The sequence below is a fragment of the Bufo gargarizans genome, chromosome 8 (assembly GCF_014858855.1).
Source record: "Bufo gargarizans isolate SCDJY-AF-19 chromosome 8, ASM1485885v1, whole genome shotgun sequence".
Taxonomy (NCBI): Eukaryota; Metazoa; Chordata; class Amphibia; order Anura; family Bufonidae; genus Bufo; species Bufo gargarizans.
In genome coordinates, this window is record NC_058087.1 from 29,812,557 (window position 1) to 29,837,259 (window position 24,703).

The 24,703-nt window shown below is 45.5% G+C and overlaps 1 protein-coding gene across 1 annotated transcript in view; it reads left to right on the forward strand.

Annotated features, from left to right (window-relative positions):
• Nucleotides 1-23,465, forward strand: part of NHEJ1 (non-homologous end joining factor 1) — a 99,481-nt gene extending 76,016 nt beyond the window's left edge. Inside the window, exons 6-8 of the mRNA XM_044304226.1 lie at nucleotides 18,235-18,337; nucleotides 20,521-20,633; nucleotides 23,105-23,465. Of these exons, the coding sequence (XP_044160161.1) occupies nucleotides 18,235-18,337; nucleotides 20,521-20,633; nucleotides 23,105-23,197 (309 nt within the window). The 3' untranslated portion in view covers nucleotides 23,198-23,465. The remainder of the gene's footprint in view (nucleotides 1-18,234; nucleotides 18,338-20,520; nucleotides 20,634-23,104) is intronic.
• Nucleotides 23,466-24,703: the final 1,238 nt, after the last annotated feature.

Below are 24,703 nucleotides of genomic sequence, written 5' to 3' on the forward strand. Positions count from 1 at the left end.
TCCCATATCTGTAACTGATTTTCAGTTTTATCATATACTCCAGTCACATCTAGAGCTGCATTCGGAATTCAGGAAGCTGCCTCTTGAACCCCCCCACCAGTACATATAAGCAAATGAGTCACCCTCTCGTCTACTTGTAATACATCTCCCTACTCCCTTAACCGATCGTAAGTTACAGTGTGTACTCCAATTGCATCCAAAGCTGCATTTAAAATTCTGCTGTCTGATTCTTAATCCCAAGTAAATACAAACCCCAGGGTTGTGTCTGGCTAACAATGTTTTTGAGCTTTTTGATAGTTGTATGTGTTTCTAGGAATCGCGACAAACAATATGGCTGACCTTACAGCTTCCCAATTCACTTACTTCATAAACTCCAATCACATTCAGAGCTGCATTCAGATTTAAATGAGCTGCGTCATGAATCCCCCCGTAAATACAAAACTTTTTAGTTGACCCCACCTTTCTCGTTGTACCACCTCTTTTGGCTCCCATATCTATTAAGGCAACTTGAGTTGCATCATTCACTCCAGTCACATCCAAAGCAGCATTCAAAATCCAGCTGGCTGACTCTTGGATTCCCAAGTAATTATAAACCATCAAGTTGTCAGTTGTCAAGAGTACTGCTAAGGTAAAAAGGTGGGTGATAAACCATATGGCTGAACTTACAGCTTTTATACTGAGCTACATATACTCCAGTCACATCTAGAGCTGAATTCAGAAATTAAGATGCTATCTCTTGAACCCCCCCTTCCCCAAGTAAACATAAGTCCCTGAATTGACCTGTCTTGTCTCCATGTAATATGTCCCCCTACTCCCACATCTATACCTGATCTTGAACTACGTCATAGACTCTAGTCACCTCCAAAGCTGCATACAAAATTCTTCTGTCTGTCTTTGTGTCAACTTAGATATTGTCCAGTGCAATGAAAGTGATGGAATGCTTTGTCTTCAAGAGCCCAAATCAACTAGAAGATCCAGGAAGGAACCCCCCCAATAAATAAATGAATAATACATAAATAATTAAATAAATAAAAAAAATTTACCAGAATTTTTTGACTGAATGCCCTCAGTGTCCAAGTTGTTTAGGAGCACCATGTTCCCCCACCTAACCTTTCAATCGATCCGTTCTGGAGACCGAGGGGCAGTTAGAGTCTCCCCCTGGTGGCAGTAACAAGTAGCTGCCTCTGCTGCTGGTGGTCACAGATAAATATTCGCACCCACTACCGACAGTAAGACCCTGAAGTTCTTGCCAGTTTTAGGCTGATGGGCAGATCTTTATCTGTGGTAAACAGACTGAGACAGAAGCGCAGTGCCCACATGGCCCCGGGGCCCCGTCTGTGGAGCACCCGTGTCTCAGGCCTCTGACAGCCCACTGGCCACTTCAAAGGACGCTGCAGTCTGATAGCGAGGGCGCTGCGGCCACACGGCGCTGTGTAAAGTTTTGTTTGAGCAATTTGTTTTCTTGTTTTGGATAAATATAAATTTGGTAGATTATTTTTAAGTTTTGTGGGGTCAGAGATACACCGAGGGGGGCCCTTATTTATAGCAATTGCAAAAATGAAACGAAGACTGAATTAGAAGCTGAAAAATATGACACTGACCCATCAAGGCCAGAATAATATGGAAAGTCATAAGGCAAAACCTTTAGTTAAATCATGTCTCCAGTCACAGCCAAAGCTGCAGTTAGAATTCTGCTGTGTCAGTGCTGTGCTGTCAGTCACACCCCTAGGTATAATGATATGCACTCTAGTGTCATCTTGGAAGATGGAGGGGACAGCAGGGTTTGCTAATAAGAATCAAAAATCTGGATGTGACTGAAGCAAAAGGCATAAGGAACATCAAGCTAAGTATTTGAAAAATTACTCAGTGTTTTATGCAGCTTTAGAAGTTAAGATTAATGCCCTGTAATAGAGATACGCTTTAAAGGTGTTGTCCCATACAGCATGTTAGGCTGTACATCCTGTATTATACTCCACAGCTGCGCTCACTATTCTGCTGGTGAAGTATAATACAGGATGTAACTCAGGATCAGTACAGGATAAGTAATGTATGTACACAGGGACTGCACCAGCAGAATAGTGAGTGCAGCTCTGGAGTATAATACCGGATGTAACTCAGGATCAGTACAGGATAAGTAATGTATAGACACAGTGTCTGCACCAGCAGAATAGTGAGTGCAGCTCTGGAGTATAATACAGGATGTAACTCAGGATCAGTACAGGATAAGTAATGTATAGACACAGTGACTGCCCCAGCAGAATAGTGAGTGCAGCTCTGGAGTATAATACAGGATGTAACTCTGGATCAGTACAGGATAAGTAATGTAATGTATGTACACAGTGACTGCCACAGCAGAATAGTGAGTGCAGCTCTGGAGTATAATACAGGATGTAACTCAGGATCAGTACAGGATAAGTAATGTATGTACACAGTGACTCCACCAGCAGAATAGTGAGTGCAGCTCTGGGGTATAATACAGGATGTAACTCAGGATCAGTACAGGATAAGTAATGTATGTACACAGTGACTCCACCAGCAGAATAGTGAGTGCAGCTCTGGAGTATAATATAGGATGTAACTCAGGATCAGTGCAGGATATAAGTAATGTATGTACACAGTGACTGCACCAGCAGAATAGTGAGTGCAGCTCTGGAGTATAATACAGGCTATGTAGACAATGTTTTACTTGTGACACACGTGCTTGGCATGTTACAAGACAAGAGCGTTGATATCTGTAATGAGCTATGCAACAAAGTGTCCATCACATGATCAGGATAGTAAACAATATATGTTTCTATTAAATGTCAGCAAGCAGAGATCTTGAAAACCATAAGGCATTTAATTTCTTAGACCCTTGACCAAGTAGTGGAGGCTGGACAAAAAGTTGAGGGGCAGCAGTCTGGGGGGAGCGCACGCTGCAGCCTGTTAGCTGTAGACACATTGTGATTAAGCTTGACTGCGCGAGATCGGGGTTACTCTAGAAGTGATGAATCTAGAATGTCGGCGCCCTATAAATGATGCATACAGCGTACAGGATGTCCTGGTATATTAAGATTAATGACTAGAGGGGTCTTAGGCCCTTCAGTCCGATCACATAGGTGCCTTCATTTAGAGCCAAATACAGAGGAGGGGATCATTACAGGAATTGAATTGTAAGCTCTTGGGACACAGGGTGGTAGCATGTAGACATGTTTCTGGAGAGACTGTGAACGACAAGTCCACATCACTGCTATTAACAAATATTTTTGGAGCACCTTTTTTTGGGTCGTTCCTCCATTATTCCTTCTTGAAATGTATGACTAAATGGACAATTGGCCATTACAAGTATAGTGCGTCCCTACAGAGTAAGACACTGCCAGCAGTGATTGGGCAATGTGCAGGGACACATCCTATCGACACTCGGAGTGGTAACACCCATTGGTCAATGCATTCATACATTTCCAGGAAGAATAACAGAGGAATAGTACAATGCAGAGTTCTAAGAAAAGATGTGGCAGAATTGGTATTTTAATGGAAAATGCTAGTGTGCAGGGACGTGCACAGACATTTTGAAGGGCAGGGGCTTAAGTTTAAAAAAAGAAAAAGGGCACTTGTCATAATTTCAAAAAATGTTTGTACCACGAAGCTTACCTTTCTATAAGTCCTACCTTGTTCTCCATTAATTTTTTGATACTGTAATTGTAAACGCGAGAGAATCCACAAATATAACTTTTTGGGTTTCACCGTACATATTATGGTAAAATGAGTGATGTAATTACAAGACTCTACAGACTCTAATATGCAAAGAGACAAAGCACTACAACCCCCAGTATGAAAAGGGACAATGCACTACAACCACAAGTATGCAAAAGGACAAAGCACTACAACATCGGCTTGGGCAGGGCTGTCTTTAATATTGATTGGACACTGGGCGAGAATTTACTTGGGCCCCCTGGATCCCGCCTTCCCACACCCTAGCAGGCAATCACGCCCTCCACCACTATATGTAATATATCTTACAGTGAATGACTGCAAATACTTCCAGTTCTGGAGACTCCAGCGGCTCAAGATCAGTGCTCTGGGCTGGAAGTGGGCACCGCTCTGCAGGAAGAAGACCGGGGCTCGGCTCACCCTAGCGTTACAGTGCACCCCAGCACCCCACAGTATGCAGTATAGCACCCTATAGTATATAGCACCACACAGTATGCAATACATAGTATAACACCCACAGTATGCAGTATAGCATCCTATAACATACAGTATAGCACTCCACAATATACAGTAGAGCAGTATAGCACCCAGTATACAGCACCCCACAGTATATAGTAGAGCAGTATAGCACCCAGTATACAGCACCCCATAGTATACAGTAGAGCAGTATAGCACCCAGTATACATCACCACACAATATAAAGCACCCCATAGTATACAGTAGAGCAGTATAGAACCCAGTATACAGCACCCCACAATATACATCACCCCACCGTATACAGCAGAGCAGTATAGCACCCAATATACAGCACCCCACAGTAGAGCAGTATAGCACCCAGTATATAGCACCCCACAAAATACATTCCCCCACAGTATACAGTAGAGCAGTATAGCACCACACAGTATACAGTATAATCTCTTACAGCAGCCCCCCAGTATATAATCTCATACAGCAGTACCCCCAGTATATAATCCCACACAGCAGACCCCCAGTATATAATCCCACACAGCAGCCCCCCAGTATATAATCCCATACAGCAGCCCCCCAGTATATAATCCCACACAGCAGCCCCCCCAGTATATAATCCCACACAGCAGCCCCCCCAGTATATAATCCCACACAGCAGCCCCCCAGTATATAATCCTACACAGCAGCCCCCCAGTATATAATCCCACACAGCAGACCCCCAGTATATAATCCCACACAGCAGACCCCCAGTATATAATCCCACACAGCAGCCCCCCAGTATATAATCCCACACAGCAGCCCCCCAGTATATAATCCCATACAGCAGCGCCCCAGTATATAATCCCACACAGCAGCCCCCCAGTATATAATCCCACACAGCAGCCCCTCAATATATAAGCCCACACAGCAGCACCCCAGTAGATAATCCCACACAGCAGCGCCCCCAGTAGATAATCCCACACAGCAGCGCCCCCCAGTATATAATCCCACACAGCAGCCCCCCAGTATATAATCCCACACAGCAGCGCCCCCAGTAGATAATCCCACACAGCAGCCCCCAGTAGATAATCCCACACAGCAGCCCCCCTAGTATATAATCCCACACAGCAGCCCCCAGTATATAATCCCACACAGCAGCCCCTCAATATATAATCCCACACAGCAGCCCCCCAGTATATAATCCCACACAGCAGCCCCCCTAGTATATAATCCCACACAGCAGCCCCCAGTAGATAATCCCACACATCAGCCCCTCAATATATAATCCCACACAGCAGACCCCTAGTAGATAATCCCACACAGCAGCCCCCCAGTAGATAATCCCATACAGCAGCCCCCAGTATATAATTCTACACAGCCTCCCCCAGCATACAATCCTCAGACCCTCCCCAGTAGTAACATCCACCTCTCCAGCGCTGACAGACTCTACAGATGCTGCTGAGCCGCCATCCCTGATCTTCCTACTCTGCAGACAGTCGGCCAGTGCCAGTGATAGGAGAGCGCTGCCGACCCACGTGACCTACCCTTCTCCTGCAGCTACACTGAGTCCTGGAAGAAAAAAAGGACCTTTGATTACCTCATAGCCACGTGACCAGTAATATCTGTATGTTACTGGTCACATGGTGATGGTGTCATGTAAGGTCCTTTCTCCCACAGCTCTCACTCTCTCACAGTTCGCTCTGGAGAGCCGGTGTTCTGTCAGAATACTGTACCTTACCGGCAGACATGGCAGCACCCCCTGTAGCTGACAGCCTAAAACCTGGGGCGGACGCCCCCCTCTCCCACGGCATGACACTTGATGTAATTGAAATTGTTGACAGTTAAAGGGGCAGGGGCCGAAGGGGGCAGGGGCTCAAGCCCCCTTTGAGCCCTATGTGTCCTTGCTAGTGTGTATTTAAACAGACATGTCTGGAGGGGCGAGGGGTCCTCTTCATCATTGTTCAAAAAGTCCGAAACAACTCTACTGCCCTAAAATGGGAAAATAACCAAAAGTTGCATTTTTGAATCCAAATGACCCAACAGTAAAAATCCATTACTGCTTATAGCTCCCTCATCTGGCTGCATTCAGTAATGATCTATGAACCTTGCCGCCTGCGGTGTGCTGCTATACACAGCCCAGAGCATGGATTCAATACAGATTATTCCTGTTCCAAAGCAGCGCCACACCCATCCACAGGTTGTGTGTGGTACTGCAACCCAGTTCACTTCAGTGATGCTCAGCTGCAGTTCCAGGCACAACCTATAGATGGGTGTGGTGCTGTCTCTGGAAGACTGCACCCATGTTTTCTTCCAGATACCACCCCTAGAAGCAGGTAGCACTGGCAAGTCATTATGCCTCCAGCAGGCATGGAGGTAACAAACAGATGCTCTGTACACAGTAGTCTGCAGTTTAGTGTGTGTGGCCCTTTAAGTGTATCCATATAGCTACATGTGAATATTGTATAGCAGAAGCTGGATCGTAATATTCCTCTAAAATTGGCGCAATTGACTTATTACGAAATCTGGGTCCAGTCAGCAGCTCTTATGCAAATCTGTATTCATTCCATAAGCAAAGCCCTCCGGAGCACGAGGGCATGGTTGTCAGAGATTGAGGTTCTGAAAGGTCCCGCAGGCTTTCATAGACCATATACAGATGTAGTATTCCTCATCCTGAAACATATCTGTATATGTTAGTTAATTCCTTTTAATTCTGCATCCAATAATCCAAAAAATTGGTAATCCAGCACTGAAGTTATAGCATCAGATTTTGTGTTAAAGGGAATCGATCTGTCAGCAGTTTTGACCATGCTAAACTGCTGACAGCATTAGATAAGGGCTGCGGAAGACAGGACAAACATACTTTTGTGGAACTTTTATTATCAGTAGTCTGATTGTGAAGTTTATTTCTGCTGGGTGCTGCTCCGGCAAGTGCCCAGGAGGCGGAGCTTCTGCATCGAGAACTCCCCCCCCCCCCCCCCCTCTGCTTTGAGTGACAGCTGTCGTGGTCTCCAGGTTGAATCCTCAGAGCAGAAGACTAGAGAGCTTTTCTAGGAGCTCTGCCTCCTGGGAACTTGTAGGAGTAGAATAAAAGTTCATATTAACACAAAGGCCTCATGCAGACGACCGTTTTTCTGGTCCGCACCCGAGCCGCAGTTTTTGCGGCTCGGGTGCGGACCCATTCACTTCAAAGGGGCCGCAAAAGATGCGGACAGCAAAGGGGCCGCAAAAGATGCGGACAGCACTCCGCGTGCTGTCCGCATCCGTTGCTCCGTTCCGAGGCCCTGCAAAAAAAATATAACCTGTCCTATTCTTGTCCGTTTGTTTTGCGGACAAGAATAGGCATGTCTACAATGGGCCACCCCCGTTCCGCAAATTGTGGAAGGCACACGGGCGTCTTCCATTTTTTGCGGATCCGCAGTTTGCGGACCGCACAAAACGGCACGGTCGTGTGCATGAGGCCTAACCCTGATAATAAAAACTTCACAAAAAGCCGTTTGTCCTTTTCTCCCTAGCTACTACCTAGCGCTGTCAGCATTTTAGCGTGGTCAAAACTGCTGACAGATTCCCTTTAACCATTTCCTTCCTTGTCTGTTCGTTCAAGTCAGTCTTAGGGCTTGTTCACATGACCGTTGCCCCTCCATGCCCGTGCTGCGGACCGCAAATTGCAGTCCGCAATGCACGGGCACCGGCCGTGGGGCTGTCACATGCAGATCGCGACCCCATTCACTTAAATGGGCTCCACAATCTGTCTTTTTGTGGTACGGAGGCGCGCAACAGAACCCACGGAAGCACTCCGTAGTGCTTCTGTAGGGTTCCGTTCCACATCTCCGGATTTGCGGACCCATTCAAGTGAATGGATCTGCATCCGTGATGCGGAATGCATATGGCCGGTGCCCTGTATATTGCGGACCCGCTGTATGCGGGCTGCAATATGGCAACAGTCGTGTGAATGAGCCCTTAGGGCTCATGCACATAAACGTATTTTCTTTCTGTGTCCGTTCCGTTTTTTTTTTTAGGACCGTATACGGAAACATTTATTTCCGTGGGTCCGCAAAAAAAACTGAAGTTACTCCGTGTGCATTCCGTTTCTGTATGTCCGTATTTCCGTTCCGCAAAAAAATATAACATGTCCTATTATTGTCCGCATTGCGGGCAAAGATAAGACTGATCTATTAGGGGCCAGCTGTTCCGTTCTGCAAAATATGGAATGCACACAGACGTCATCCGTATTTTTTGTGGATCCGTTTTTTTTGCGGACCGCAAAATACATATGGTCGTGTGCATAAGCCCTTAGGGTACATTCGCACTAGCGTATAAATGGATCCACATCCGTTCCGCAATTTAGCGGAACGGGTGCGGACTCATTCATTTCAATGGGGGGAAAAAATATGGAGCATGTCCTATTCTTGTTGCGGACAAGAATAGGCATTCTCTATATAGCACCGGCCATGTGCGGTCCACATACGGCCGGTATCCTTGTTTTACGGATCTGCAATTTGCGGACCGCAAAACACTTCTGGTCGTATGAATGAACCCTTACACTGACTATTCAAGAACCTAAATTTGCCACTTCTGAGGTCCCATTGATGCTGGGTTAAAGGGGTTTTCAGGGAGTAGAATACGGATCAATATCTGATCAGTGGAGGTCCGACTCCTGGCACCCCCACCAATCAGCTGTGGTTCCCCAGTGAGCCTGAGCTGCAGTACCATGTATAGCCACTACTGTGTACTGTGGAAAGAAGTTTGGCCGGCACACGCAGGGTTGCACGCCGCACGGGATAGGATAATTACCACGTGTAGTAGAAAGAAAATCCCAGCAGACGTGTCTTCAATGCTAATAAGGTTTATTTTGCAAGTAGCAATATGTCCATGAATAGGACGCGTTTCGGCTCAATAGCCTTTCTCAACAGATAAATATACATGGTCACCAGCTCATATATATACACACACATATCAATGATGAGAACCTCCCAGTAGTGAAAACGCCCAGGATAGGGGCGGTACATATATAGTCATGTGATAACGTAACCAAGGTAATCAATCAAGGAATCAAAAAAACGCAACGGGTGTCAGAATACATGTCAGTAGTAATGTTGTTAGATATTATGATTAAATACCGATACGCTTGAGGGACTCCATCGTTTATGTAATCGATGTCTAGAAAAAATATAATGGAAAAAGTTACAACCATAAAATAAAAGTGAACAGAAAATAGCCTTGATGAAGATCAGATATGCATAATTTCATAGTCGCGGTTCAAACCTCTTGGATGCAGGGTATCAAGGGTGTGAATCCAGTAGGCCTCCCGGCGCAAAAGAAGTTTTTTAATGTCGCCACCTCGCCTAGGTCTAGAAATCTGTTCTATGACCTGGAACTTTAATTGGGCAATTGTGTGGTTAAATTTGTCGAAATGGGAGGGAACTGGTAGAAGTAAATTTTTTGTCCTGATAGTGGATTTGTGTTTTCCAATCCGGTCTTTCACACTCTGCATGGTTTCCCCAATGTATAACAACCCACTAGGACATTTTATTAAATATATGACATTTGCCGATTCGCATGTAAAAAAGCCATTAACTGCGTATGTCCGTCCAGTGTGTGGGTGGTATACATTGGGGCCTTTGATGACATTAGAACATTGGAAACAATGGAGACACGGAAAGGTGCCCTTCCGTTGTGTGGCCAGTACCCCCTGTTTGAGAGTACCACAGGTGCTCCCAATATCCGCTCGCACGAGCTTATCTCTATAACTAGAGTTTTTTTTGTTACAGATAAGGGGCGGATTTTGGAATTCTCTAACTTGGGGGGTATGCTTTACCTAGCAAACACCAGTGCTAGAAAGGAGTGATTATTCCCCCATAGAGCGGGAATTTTTTGTAGAGCTGCTTCACCTCGTCTTGTATGAGAACTATTTCATGTTTGAGGATTCTTATTACTTGCAGAAGCGGGGGACCGCGATGGGGTCTAATGTGGCCCCGCCCTATGCAAATGCGTATATGTCGCAATTTGAGGATAATTTTGTTTATAACAGTCAATGGTATTGTAACCACATTTTGTTGTGGAAGAGATTTATTGCCGACATTTTTTGCATATGGGCGGGGTCACAGCAGACCCTATCGGCATTCATTTCACACCTGAACCAAGCACGCACTGGTTTAGAATTTACAGTTACAAGTGATAGTCGGACGGTTAGCTTCTTGGACACAAGGGTTATCAAGGACCTGCATGGTAATCTTTCAACAGATTTATTTCGGAAGGAGACAGATAGAAACAGTATCCTCCACTTCACTAGCGCTCACCCACCTGCTCTTAAAAAAGCTATTCCAAAGTCCCAGTACCAGAGGATTAGACGCATTGTCTCTAGTCCCTCAGTACTGGGACCAAGAATAGAAGAGATGACCACAAGGTTTGAAGAAAGAGGGTACCCACCATTCATCCTGACAAACACCTTGAATGAATTAGAAACCTCTCAGAGTTCAAGAAAAGAACAAGATAAAAGCCCACGAGTGGCATTCATTCACAAATACCATCCATTTAACTCCAAATTAGATAATGTTGTGAAGAAGCACTGGTGTTTGCTAGGTAAAGCATACCCCCAAGTTAGAGAATTCCAAAATCCGCCCCTTATCTGTAACAAAAAAAACTCTAGTTATAGAGATAAGCTCGTGCGAGCGGATATTGGGAGCACCCGTGGTACTCTCAAACAGGGGGTACTGGCCACACAACGGAAGGGCACCTTTCCGTGTCTCCATTGTTTCCAATGTTCTAATGTCATCAAAGGCCCCAATGTATACCACCCACACACTGGACGGACATACGCAGTTAATGGCTTTTTTACATGCGAATCGGCAAATGTCATATATTTAATAAAATGTCCTAGTGGGTTGTTATACATTGGGGAAACCATGCAGAGTGTGAAAGACCAGATTGGAAAACACAAATCCACTATCAGGACAAAAAATTTACTTCTACCAGTTCCCTCCCATTTCGACAAATTTAACCACACAATTGCCCAATTAAAGTTCCAGGTCATAGAACAGATTTCTAGACCTAGGCGAGGTGGCGACATTAAAAAACTTCTTTTGCGCCGGGAGGCCTACTGGATTCACACCCTTGATACCCTGCATCCAAGAGGTTTGAACCGCGACTATGAAATTATGCATATCTGATCTTCATTAAGGCTATTTTCTGTTCACTTTTATTTTATGGTTGTAACTTTTTCCATTATATTTTTTCTAGACATCGATTACATAAACGATGGAGTCCCTCAAGCGTATCGGTATTTAATCATAATATCTAACAACATTACTACTGACATGTATTCTGACACCCGTTGCGTTTTTTTGATTCCTTGATTGATTACCTTGGTTACGTTATCACATGACTATATATGTACCGCCCCTATCCTGGGCGTTTTCACTACTGGGAGGTTCTCATCATTGATATGTGTGTGTATATATATGAGCTGGTGACCATGTATATTTATCTGTTGAGAAAGGCTATTGAGCCGAAACGCGTCCTATTCATGGACATATTGCTACTTGCAAAATAAACCTTATTAGCATTGAAGACACGTCTGCTGGGATTTTCTTTCTACTACTGTGTACTGTGACATCACTGTGTGTATTATCCCTGTACTGTGACATCACTGTGTGTATTATCCCTGTACTGTGACATCACTGTGTTTATTATCCCTGTACTGTGACATCACTGTGTGTATTATCCCTGTACTGTGACATCACTGTGTGTATTATCCCTGTACTGTGACATCACTGTGTTTATTACCCCAGTACTGTGACATCACTGTGTATATTATCCCTGTACTGTGACATCACTGTGTTTATTATCCCTGTACTGTGACATCACTGTGTTTATTATCCCTGTACTGTGACATCACTGTGTATATTATCCCTGTACTGTGACATCACTGTGTATATTATCCCTGTACTGTGACATCACTGTGTGTACTATCTCTGTACTGTGACATCACTGTGTTTATTATCCCTGTACTGTGACATCACTGTGTGTACTATCTCTGTACTGTGACATTACTATGTTTATTATCTCTGTACTGTGACAGCACTGTGTTTATTATCTCTGTACTGTGACATCACTGTGTTTATTATCTCTGTGCTGTGACATCACTGTGTTTATTATCCCTGTACTGTGACATCACTGTGTGTACTGTGACATCACTGTGTTTATTATCCCTGTACTGTGACATCACTGTGTGTACTATCTCTGTACTGTGACATCACTGTGTTTATTATCTCTGTACTGTGACATCACTGTGTGTACTATCTCTGTACTGTGACATCACTGTGTTTATTATCTCTGTACTGTGACATCACTGTGTTTATTATCTCTGTACTGTGACATCACTGTGTGTACTATCTCTGTACTGTGACATTACTGAGTGCATTATCTCTGTACTGTGTGACATCACTGTGTTTATTATCTCTGTGGGTATTTGTGCTTCGAATCCTCACTGTTTTCAATATCTCTGCTTGCTCATGGTGAAGGGAAAAAAATGTCTGCAGTGAACCCACACTTAGGTAGTCCTGTTCTTAGCTGAGAAGTGGATACAATTGTATCCAGTCTAGACAATGCTCTCTGCTACAATGTATCAGTCTGAAGTCTTTTGCCTGCACTGGATTTAACTGAACCAGCTTCTCAGCCAAGAGCGGGTGTGACTTTATACAGGTATGCTGCCTTTTCCCTGCCAGGCCAGGTAGATCCGGCACAGCGTATAATGGGAGGAGCCTCACAGAGGGGAGGCGTGAGCTGGGGCTCTGCACGAAGCCTGGGTGACTCTGTGACTAAGTGATGGCTCCATGGCTGTTTAATGGTTGCAGTCTGTCGTGATATCCCAACTCCCAGAGCTGACATTATAATGGCCGATGCTCCCTGCTTTGATCATACCAGTGCTGCAGGTGAGGAGGAGTTAATCTCTGGTTCTGTCTCACCGGCAGTGGTGAAAATAGCCCAGAGCGGAGATGGGTTTTAATGTTGCACAGAGATACTGGAAGAAGATGGAGAGTAAAAGGCCCAAAATACTCCTCTCATGCAGCCCAGAGGACACATTAGTGTAAGACGGCGGCTTTAATGTGGGAAATGGAACGGTAGACGCTGTTCTCTGTTCTGCCCTGATATTTATGATGTCAGATCTGGCACTGTGCATGTAACGAAGCAACAAAGGCTGCAGCTCCGAGTAATCTGACTGGTTGTCAGCAACCACAAGATGATGGGTAATGAATGTCTGGAGTCAGGTCATTGCTAGGAAGTTTAGGTTGCGGTTGTGCCATCATTGCAGGTTATAAATATAACACAGAAGGGGTGGAGCGAATGAAAAGTACTAATGTATCTTTATTCACACTGCAGCGGATACATTGTATACATCGGTCATACAGTGTATCCATTACAATGGACTGGAAACCCAGTATTCTTCTGATCACCCTGCAAATGACCATTGAACGGGTTGTTTGCTTTCTACTATTACTACTGTCCTGAGGACAGGTCATCAATAGTAAAAAGCAGACAACCCCTTTAAAGGAAATATGGCACCATAAGCCAGATAGCGACACATATCCCTTTTTTTTATCTGTTTTTATTTTCTGATTGTAGATATTTTTATTCTATATCCTGAACATGATTATGGGGGCATGCTCTGTGACCTGTGCAGAGGTCAAAAGGGAACAGATAATCTGTGATATCATTCTGTTATCTGTGTATATAGGTGATATGTGTCATTATAATCCTGCCTGTAATGATAAGCAGATAACTGTGGTAACGTTATCTGTACAGACCAAGAAGTGACGCCTATTATTAGGCTTAGTGGCCAGTGTGAAAACTGATGGATTATATATATATATATGTATAGTGACATGGAAAATTAAAAATAACCACCAAAAATTCCTTATAAATAGTTTAACATGAAAACATAATTTAAACGAGAGGTTATTTTCTGATTACATATTCCCTTTAAAGACTATGCACACCTTTGGGGGCAATTTTTGTTTTATTACATTGTACTAATTTTATGCTAAAAATCATTTTTTCAACTAGTCTTTCTGTACAGAGCTGAGATGCTCTAATAGCAGCCTCTGGATTTTCTCTCTCTTGCGTCAGTTGGGGAGTTGACGGGCTCCTTATCTCTGCTCTCTGAAATTATAAACACTCATTATAGCTCAGTTCTTATCTTACTGATAAGAATGTGGCTTAAATAAGTGTTTATGTCCTCTTAGCGCTATTTCAGACGGCTGTATGCTGTCCGCAAAAATACGGATCAGTTTTTTTGCGGACAGTTCAGCATGTCCGCAAAAAATCGGATTGCATTCTGTTTTTTTGCTGATCCATAGACTTCAATAGGGCCATGTCCTGATTTTAACTAACAAGTATAGAACATGTTTCATTATTTTAATGAGCCGTGCAATGGAAGAAAAGGGCCCCATAGAAATGAATGGGACAGCATCTAATCCGCAAAAAAACGGATCCGCATTTTTGGGGACAGCATACGGTCGTCTGAATGAGCCGTTAGTAGTTTAGTGAGAAGATTTTATTAGATGACCGGCACAAAGTGAAAGTACCAGTCACACAGTTAGAAAAACAGTTAACCGATTGTGACAGAACAGCTCAATATTTTTAATAAAAGCCAATTGAAAATATGATTTTTAGCCAAAATGAGTAAAATGCAATCATAAACAAAAATTGCTTCTGTACAGAGCCTTTAAGTCAATGCAGTCTTATAATGGGTAGTTAAAAAAGCTTTTCTAACTGATTTTATACAAATCAGTATCTGATGAGAAGGGTCCATCACTCGGGATCCCCAACGATTAACTTTTTAGGAGGTCGCAACCTCCTTACAGCTTGTATAGTGGCTGTGCTTGGTATCACAGCTCGGCCCCATCAGTGCAAGGTAAGTGGAGTATTTACAACATTACTTGGCATTATATGTGGAATGTGGAAATTTCTCTTAAAGGGCAGTTCCACATAAAAGTCTCCTGGGGTCCTTCACTAGTACACAACAGATCACAGCATACAGTCCAGGTCCGTACGGACGCAGTCGTCTGCTTTATCAGCTCTTGTTACGTCTTTTGCACAACCTTGAGTAGTTGTTTGTAGCAGAATGTCAGAGGAAACATCTTATCTTCATTCCATAGAATCCTAACTAAAATGCTGCAGACAGTTGTGGTCTATGGTCCTTAAAGGTCAAATGGGATCCCTCTGCTGGCTTAGTGGTTAGTACTATTGCTTGACAGCATGGGGGCTCCTCCTCTGGCTCTCTAGTACTGTCTTCTGGCATCACTGGGGCTCTTTAGCTGGCTCAGTAGTTAGTTCTGTCTCCTGAAAGCACTGGGGCTGCTCCGCTGGCTCAGTTAGTAGTAGTCTCCTGACAGCACTGGGGCTCTTTAGCTGGCTCAGTTAGTAGTAGTCTCCTGACAGCACTGGGGCTTTTTCGCTGGCTCAGTGAGTAGTACTGTCTCCTGAAAGCACTGGGACTCCTCTGCTGGCTCAGTTAGTAGTAGTCTCCTGACAGCACAGGGACTCCTTCACTGGCTCAGTGAGTAGTAGCCTCCCGACAGCACTGGGGCTCCTCCTCTGGCTCAGTGAGTAGTACTGTCTACTGAAAGCACTGGGGCTCTTTAGCTGTCTCATTGAGTAGTACTGTCTCCTGACAGCACTGGGGCTTCTACGCTGGCTCAGTGAGTAGTAGTCTCCTGACAGCACAGGGCCTCCTTCACTGGCTCAGTGAGTAGTAGTCTCCTGACAGCACTGGGGCTCCTCCTCTGTCTGTGAGTTGTCCTGTCTTCTGACCACACTTAGGTTCCTTTGCTGGCTCAGTGAGTAGTACTATCTCTTGACAACACTGGGGTTCCTTCACTGGCTCAGCGGGTAGTACTATCTTCTGACAGCTCTGGGACTGCTCTGCTGACTCAGTGAGCAGTACTGTCTCCAGGAAGCACTGGGTTCTTACACTGGCTTAATGGTTATTACTGTCTCTGGAACCCTGTTTTCCAGTTCACCTTCCTGCCCATCTTCCCTAACATTTCTATAACCTGACATTATTGCTTACCATACATTATTTTTCTACCTACCTGTACTGACCTGGAGTGCACTAGAGAAGAAGACAGAGAGTGTAATAGTTATGTCTGTCCATCAATATATTTAAAGTGGACCTCTCACTTCTGCTGACATGTCTGTTTTACTAACAACTTGCAGTTCCCAAGTAATAACAATTCTGGAGCATCCATTCTTATGACTCTATGTTGTATCATTCCTCTGTTATTCCCACTAGAGGTTGTGAATTAATTGCTAGCAGTTTGCAATGAAGGTCCAGCTGGGTGTTACCAGTTGCGGTGTGTCCCTTGCACAGCCTGCCACTGATAGCACTGACTGCATAGTTGAACTGTGCAGGGACACCCCACCCACCCTTTCCCCAACTGGTAACACCCAGCTGGACCTTCATTGTAAACCGCTGGCAGTTCATTCACAGACTTTTTTGAAGGGCATCTGTCAGCAGGATCACCCTATTAAAACAGATTGCAGAATTCCTGAGGGTGTGGCGAGCACTGGAAAGCTGAGGTGCACTAAGGGGCTAGGCCCTACCTCTGGGTGCATTAAAGCCTTATTTGCATAAAGAAGGGAAAAGAAATTGGGAACGCTGCAACTAATTTTCACAAGCTTTTAAGCAGCAGGATCAACCAGCCATATGTCTGGTTTAGGTGGTCCTGCTGGCAGGTGCCCTTTAAATGGTGGCACCCATTAATTGAGAAGGCGACATGACTGCTGTGAATGCTGCAGATGGTAGTGGCTTTTGTCAGTGGAAGTTTTGAGTACTGGCAGAACTCACCCAAAGTCTGGCACCTGCAGAAGTATATGTTGTATATGGGTTTCTATACTCCAAACCCCTTGCGTCTCCCTGGGGATAAGCGGCACCAATGACTTTTGGCAGCTCCTCATCTATTTGGCTCCATTCTGGTAGCTGTCTCTGACTCGTAGGAGAGACTTTCAGATTCCTGTATCCTCCATGGCCTTGTCCATCCATCTACATACATGTCTCTGACTCTATAAAGTTACAATGTATCACCGACGGTTTCTGATTCATCCGTCACACTCAGGGAAGGCGTCCTTGTTATAGTGGCCATATTGGTTATCTCGCCTCTTTTTCAGGAACAGCACTGGGGCTTGTAGCACTGTGGCCCTTCCAATAGCTCATTTGTTACTAATGCCTCCTGACAGCTCCGGGGCCCACCTGCTCTGTGTGTAGTATAGCCTTCTTCCTGCTGGCTCAGTGGTTACTATTGCTACTTTGTAACGTTAGGGCCCATCCCTAGGCACTGGGCTTTATAGTGCTTCCTTGCAGCAGGAAAACCCTTCTGCTGACTCATTTGTTAGTACTACCTCCTGGCAGCCCAGGGGCTTCTTCACTGGCTCAGTGGCTAATACTGCCTCTTGGAAGCACTGGGGCCCTTCCACTTGCTCAGTCCCTAGTACAGTCTAATCGCAGCACTGGGGCCCTGTTAAGTGGTTAGTAGTGGCTCTTTGGAATATTATGGCTTCTTTGCTAGCTCAGTGGCTATTACTGTGAAATACTGGGGCTCCTGTGCTGACTAAGTGGTTAATACTGGCTTTTTGCAGCAGACCAGTGGTTCATTGGTTAGTACTGTCTTCTGGCAGCACCGGGGTTCTTTAGCTGGCTCAGTAGCTATTACCGTCTTCTGGCAACACTGGGGCTCCTTCGCTGGCTGAGTGGTTAGTACTGGGGCTTCTTTTCTGGCTCAGCGGCTGTTACTGTATCCTGACAATACTGGGGCCCCCTCTGACTCAGTGGTTAGTAGTGTCTTCTGGCCGCACTGGTGAGGTGACCTTAAACTGGCTCAGTGATTAGTACTGCCACCAGGGCCCTGTTTTGGAATCCAACCTAGTGAAGACCTGTATATGATTTTCATGTCCTTCCAGTGTTTTTGTGACTTATTCCCAATAACCTTGTCAGTAGATTTTGGTTTTCAGTGCCCTAGATTGCAAGCTCTTATGCTCCACCTTCCCTGACTGTTCCAGTCCAGATCGCTGGTCATAGTCTTACTTTTCCTGTTTTTGCAGAATATTCCAGAGCAGAGCGCCCCGTCTGGGCTCAGCGAGCGGCTGCAGCAGCTGTACAGCGATGTGATTGTCATGCAAGAGCAGCAGGAGCCGGAATCGGCAGGTGAGAAGAAGGGGTTAATACAAATCCATCAGCGAGTCTTTCTATGTCCCATTGTTCTGATTCTTGAAAAGCTGGGTGACAACCAGTATGGCTGCCATTACACTGGAGACATCCAGCTCTCCCAGTTCTAAATGAATGGGGATTTATGGCTGCAAACAAGAATCAAGTAACAAGAAAAGCGGGCTGACAACCTCTGCTGGAGCTGGGATCGTAGCCGTATTGGTTGTCACCCTGTATAACCAGATTATTCAGGGTTAACCAGATTCTGAAGGGACATTCTGATTGAAACATAAGGCTGCCAGTTTTATTTTCTTATGTCCAGACCCCTTTATACAGTATAAAGACCCCAAACCAGATCACTCCACATTAAGACACCAGACTAAGTGGCCCCATGTTGTAGGAGGGTCCAAAATAGAATATACTGCCCAAAAGCTGTCCCTCTGTGGTGGTCATTAATAGCTGCCATTTTATGTCTTCCTCCGGTTGATTAAAGCCTCATGCACACGGCCGTTGTTTTGGACCCATTCACTTCAATGGGGCCGCAAAAGATGCGAACAGCACTCAGTGTGCTGTCCGCATCCGCTGCTCCGTTCTGTAGTCTGCAAAAAAAAAAAATACAACCTGTCCTATTCTTGTCTGTTTTGCGGACAAGAATAGTATATAAATGGCTGTCCGTGCGGAATGCACACGGACGCCATCCGTGTTTTGCGGATCCATAATTTGCGGACCGCAAAACACACAACCGTTGTGTGCATGAGGCCTTAGATATGCAGCAGGGGGTTCAGGAGGTGAGATGCCCACGACAGCAGTTGAATTAAGAAGGGCCTGTGCAGTCGCTGGATGGGTACATGAGCACCTGATTCTCACAGTTTAATTACCCCTAAGGCCCCTTTCACACGGGCGAGTATTCTGCGCGGATGCGATGCGTGAGTTGAACGCATTGCGCCCGCACTAAATACCGACCCATTCATTTCTATGGGGCTGTTCAAGCATCTGCAAGCAAGTACGGATGTGGTGCGATTTTCGCGCACGGTTGCTAAGAGACGATCGGGATGGAGAGCCGATCATTATTATTTTCCCTTATAACATGGTTATAAGGGAAAATAATAGCATTCTGAATACAGAATGCTTAGTAAAACAGCGCTGGAGGGGTTAAAAAAAAAAATCATAAATAATTTAACTCACCTTAATCCACTTGATCGCGCAGCCGGCATCTCTTCCCTCTGTCTTCTGTGCTGTGTGCAGTAACAGGACCTGTGGTGACGTCACTCCGGTCATCACATGGACCATCACCATGGTAAAAGATCATGTGACGGACCATGTGATGACTGGAGTGACGTCACCACAGGTCCTGTTGCTACACAGAGCTAAGATGAAGACAGAAGGAGATGCCAGCTGCGCGATCAAGTGGATTAAGGTGAGTTAAATTTTTTAATTTATTTTTTTTAACCCCTCCAGCGCTATTGTACTATGCAGTCTGTATTCTGAATGCTATTATTTTACCTTATAACCATGTTATAAGGGAGAATAATACAATCTACGGAACACCGATCCCAAGCCCGAACTTCTGTGAAGAAGTTCGGGTTTGGGTACCAAACAAGCGCGATTTTTCTCACGCGAGTGCAAAACGCATTGCAATGTTTTGCACTCGCGCGGAAAAATTTGCGCGTGTTCCCGCAACGCACCCACACATTTTCCCGCAACGCCCGTGTGAAACCAGCCCATTATGTTCCCGGCCAGCGGCAGACAGGAGGACTTGGGCATCGGTCCACCAAGAAATTTCCCTGTAAGGTCTATGGCCACTCCACCCCTGACCAGAGCCCCTTGTGTTTGCAGACCCCAGACTGTCCCTTTACAGACCTCAGACCAGACGCTCCTGCGTTTCCCTCAACTCCTGGGCACTACCATAGACAATGTTTTCTGCTGCGGTGCCCAGGAATGGAGGGGTGAACAGGAAATTTGAGGGGGTCGTTTACGAGGAGTCTCCTGACAAGTATGGTACTGGCCTCCATACAGAAGACAAGTCCCTGTAGATCGGACCTGGCAGCAGAACACATTTTGTAGGCAGCGTGGTTTGGGTAACTGTATGTAAATGGAGCTTTATGGCATTGCTGTCTGGAGGGTCGCCCCCATATAATGTATGCAGGACATGTACACCATTCATTGGGGTATCCTGTGATCAGGTGCAGGAGATGGAGCCCGCCCTGGGTCAGAACAGTCGCTTGAAGGTAACAGCCGCATGACAGACCCAGCTCAGCAAGATGTGGACGATGGTCAGACACAGAAACCCCCCCAGGTGAGCTGAGATCACCCACACACGTGGCATTACACTAGAGCCTGCGCTATACAGACACTGAACCAGCACAGGACGGCAGAAAGAAATGACATCCTGCAGCCTAAATGCTAACAAAAGGCCTAAAGAATTTTAAATGCAGCTCTGGATGTGACTGGAGTATGAGAATTTACATCAAAGCAGAATACCCTTTTGCAGGAAGGGAATCATTTAAAGCAGGCATGCCTGGATAGCCTACAGCTATTAGGGCATGCTGGGAGTTGTAGTTTTGCAACAGCTGGAGGGCCACAGGTTGAGCATCCCTGATTTAAAGTGACGGTTCACCTTTAAACATCTTCTGACATGTCATTGAGACGGGAAGATGTTTCCAGATGATCCTGGCTGCAGTTCAGATTAGGCCTATAACATCCTGAGCGAGATCCGCAGCTTCCTGTGACCTTGAGGACTTGCTATCTCCCAGCACTGTAACATTGGATTCACAGCTCCCCTCACCTGTCCTCTCTAGTCACGGTGGACTAACACCGCAGAGCCCAGCGTCCCACCTCGTGATGTCAGCGCCGCATGATGTCATCGGTAGGACGACTGTTGCAGTGCACTTTGGTGAAGTTTCTAAGAGAAGGCGAATGCACTGACGGGGGAGAAGCTGTGAAGTTTTTGCTCTGCCGATCACCGGGAACGTTGTGACCCAGGAGATCCTTTGATCCCATGCCCACTACTGTCTTGTGACCTCCTCAGCTCACTGTATGCGACCAGTCAGGTCACTGCGCTCACAAGCTGAGACACCGGCAAGCGGTGAATTTTTCCAGGCTCCTCTGAAGAACCACTCAATGACGGACCGAGCCCTTTGAAGGAGACCGGACCCTAGTAACTCATGTGTTAGGCCATGTTCACACCCTGCGGTTTGGGTGCTTTTTCCACAAGTAGCACATTCTAAGGTAAATAAGTGGTTAATGATTAGGACTCAACCAGCTAATAGAAGGGGGGGGGGGGGGGTCCTAAGCAGGTGACCCCCTCAGTGACAGTCATAAGCCCTAATACACATGTGAGCCTTAGGCCTCATGCACACGGCTGTTGTTTTGGTCCGCATCCGAGCTGCAATTTTGGCGTCTCAGATGCAGACCCATTCACTTCAACGGGGCTGTAAAAGATGCCGGACAGCACTCCGTGTGCTGTCCGCATCCGTTCCGTGGTCCGCAAAATAAATATAACCTGTCCTATTCTTGTCCGGGCTTTGCGAACAAGAATAGGCATTTATATTTAAAGGCTTTCTGTGCCGTTCCGCAAATTGTGGAACGCATCCGTGTTTTGCGGATCCGCGGTTTGCAAAACACACAACGGTCGTGTGCATGAGGCCTTACGGTGGGATTTACCAGAATCAGGGCGGCTGCGATTATTACCCCGGTTTGGCGCCGGCACCTGACATTAAGCTGTACCCCTCCGCAGAGCACCTTTCCTGGGTTTCTTTGCAACACTGGCACATACTGGAAAATTCTACTTAAAGGGGCATTATGAGATTTATTTATTTATTTGATGTCTCACTTTGATGGGAAAATCAATTTTTCTATTGAGCGGTATTAAAATTTGCCTATCGGTCCGGCGCTGTGCTTCCCGCTCAACTGATGCTCCAGGCACCTCCGGGATCATGTGCCTGGAGCATCAGTTGAGCAGGAAGCGCAGCGCCGGACCGGTAGGCATATTTTAATACCGTTCAATGGAAAAATGTATTTTCCCATCAAGGGGAGACGTCAAATAAAAAATTGCAAATCTGAGAATAGACCTTTTAAGGAGAGGTGAGGTGTGCAAGCTTTTGGACAGATACGTTACAAGGTTTTCTGGTTTCCTTCATTTCTCACAGCTGAGGGTTTGTTACAGTTGTATCCAGTCTAGACCATTCTCTGTGAACTAAACACAGCAGCAGCACCAATCTCTCTCCTCTCCTGATAGACTGTTACATTGTATCAGTGCAGTTAAAATGTATCAGTCTGGACTGGCAAGGAATTATTCAGACTAGATACAAATGTAGCAAACCCTCAGTTGGGAGAAGTATTAGGTCTGTGCAGATTTTCTGCCTCATCAGGGATGTCAAACTCGTGGCCCTCCAGCTGTTGCAAAACTACAACTCCCGGATAGCTGTAGGATGTCTACACATGACGGAAGTTGTAGTTTTGCAACAGCTGAAGGGCCACGAGTTTGACATCCCTGCTCTAGATATAAATGAGGACAAAGGGTTGAGAAATTGAAATTGCAGAACTTATTGATCTATACCAGGGGTCTGCAACCTCTGGTACTGCAGCTATTGTGAAACTACAACTCCCAGCATGCTCCCTTGGCTGTTCGTGGAAATGTATGGAGCATGCAGGGATTTGTAGGCAGAGCTTGCTCACCCCAGCTGTATACTGTTGTATTGGGGATGTCAGGGAGCATCGATCTCTCCTTTGTCCGGATATGACTAATGTATATCTTGTCTTACACAGGAGCCTCCAGATGACGTCCTCACACTGACACAGCGCCCCTCAGTTGTTGTATCCAAGGCTAAGAAAAGGAAAGCCAAGGGGCTGTTCAAATAACAGACGGCAGCAGGAGGGGGTGCAACGCAGGACAGGAGCCACGGCCCTGCATCACCTCTTGTCATTGATTCACTGCAGATGATAGGCTTCCATCTGATAAGCTGTGGCCCCCTAGTGGTTAAGATGCAGATCACACTCACCTGGTGAGGTTCCTCTATGTGTAGGTCAGGCATCTGCTGTGGATTCTCATCTTATACCCAGGACCTCGGCTACAGGTTTACATGTAATAATAAGGCAATCATTTCCAATAAATGTGTTTTCTAAGAAATCTGTCATCTGATGGTTTTTATTTTCATAATGAGAACATCAACAGCATGAGATGATCTGCAGAAAAAGGGCTGTGACAGTCTGCAGAGTGTACAGCCTTTTCTGAGTTCATTGGCAAATGATCACTTACTACAGGCTGATGATCCCACGAGTATACAGACCCCAAAACGGCCCAGTCCTGCGCCCCACCGCCTGTTAACACCCTAGGTTTATCCTTCTATCTGGGTTACATTCCTCTCCATTTCTAGATTGCAGGCCTTTAAGGACAGGTATTGTAATACATGGCGCCGGGTGTACAGCAGCACAGAGTGTTTTAAAAGAGAAGTGTACTGAAATGGTGGGAGGTCACAGAAAAGCCACTTAAAAATGGAGCACAGTTCACAGCAGCACAGAGTATTTGACTAGAGGAGTTTTCTGATCTTGTGGAAGGTCACAGACTGAAGGTTATACAGGTCCTTCTAAAACAATTAGCATATTGTGATAAAGTTCATTATTTTCTGTAATGTGCTGATAAACATTAGACTTTCATATATTTTAGATTCATTACACACAACTGAAGTAGTTCAAGTATTTTATTGTTTTAATATTGATGATTTTGGCATACAGCTCATGAAAACCCAAATTTCCTACCTAAAAAAATTAGCATATCATGAAAAGGTTCTCTAAACGAGCTATTAACCTAATCATCTGAATCAACTAATTAACTCTAAACACCTGCAAAAGATTCCTGAGGCTTTTAAAAACTCCCAGCCTGGTTCATTACTCCAAACCGCAATCATGGGTAAGACTGCCGACCTGACTGCTGTCCAGAAGGCCATCATTGACACCCTCAAGCAAGAGGGTAAGACACAGAAAGAAATGTCTGAAGGAATAGGCTGTTCCCAGAGGGCTGTATCAAGGCGCCTCAGTGGGAAGTCTGTGGGAAGGAAAAAGTGTGGCAGAAAACGCTGCACAACGAGAAGAGGTGACCGGACCCTGAGGAAGATTGTGGAGAAGGACCGATTCCAGACCTTGGGGGACCTGCGGAAGCAGTGGACTGAGTCTGGAGTAGAAACATCCAGAGCCACCGGGTATAGGCGTGTACAGGAAATGGGCTACAGGTGCCGCATTCCCCAGAAACAGCGGCAGAAGCGCCTGACCTGGGCTACAGAGAAGCAGCGCTGGACTGTTGCATGTCATTCGGAAATCAAGGTGCCAGAGTCTGGAGGAAGACTGGGGAGAGGGAAATGCCAAAATGCC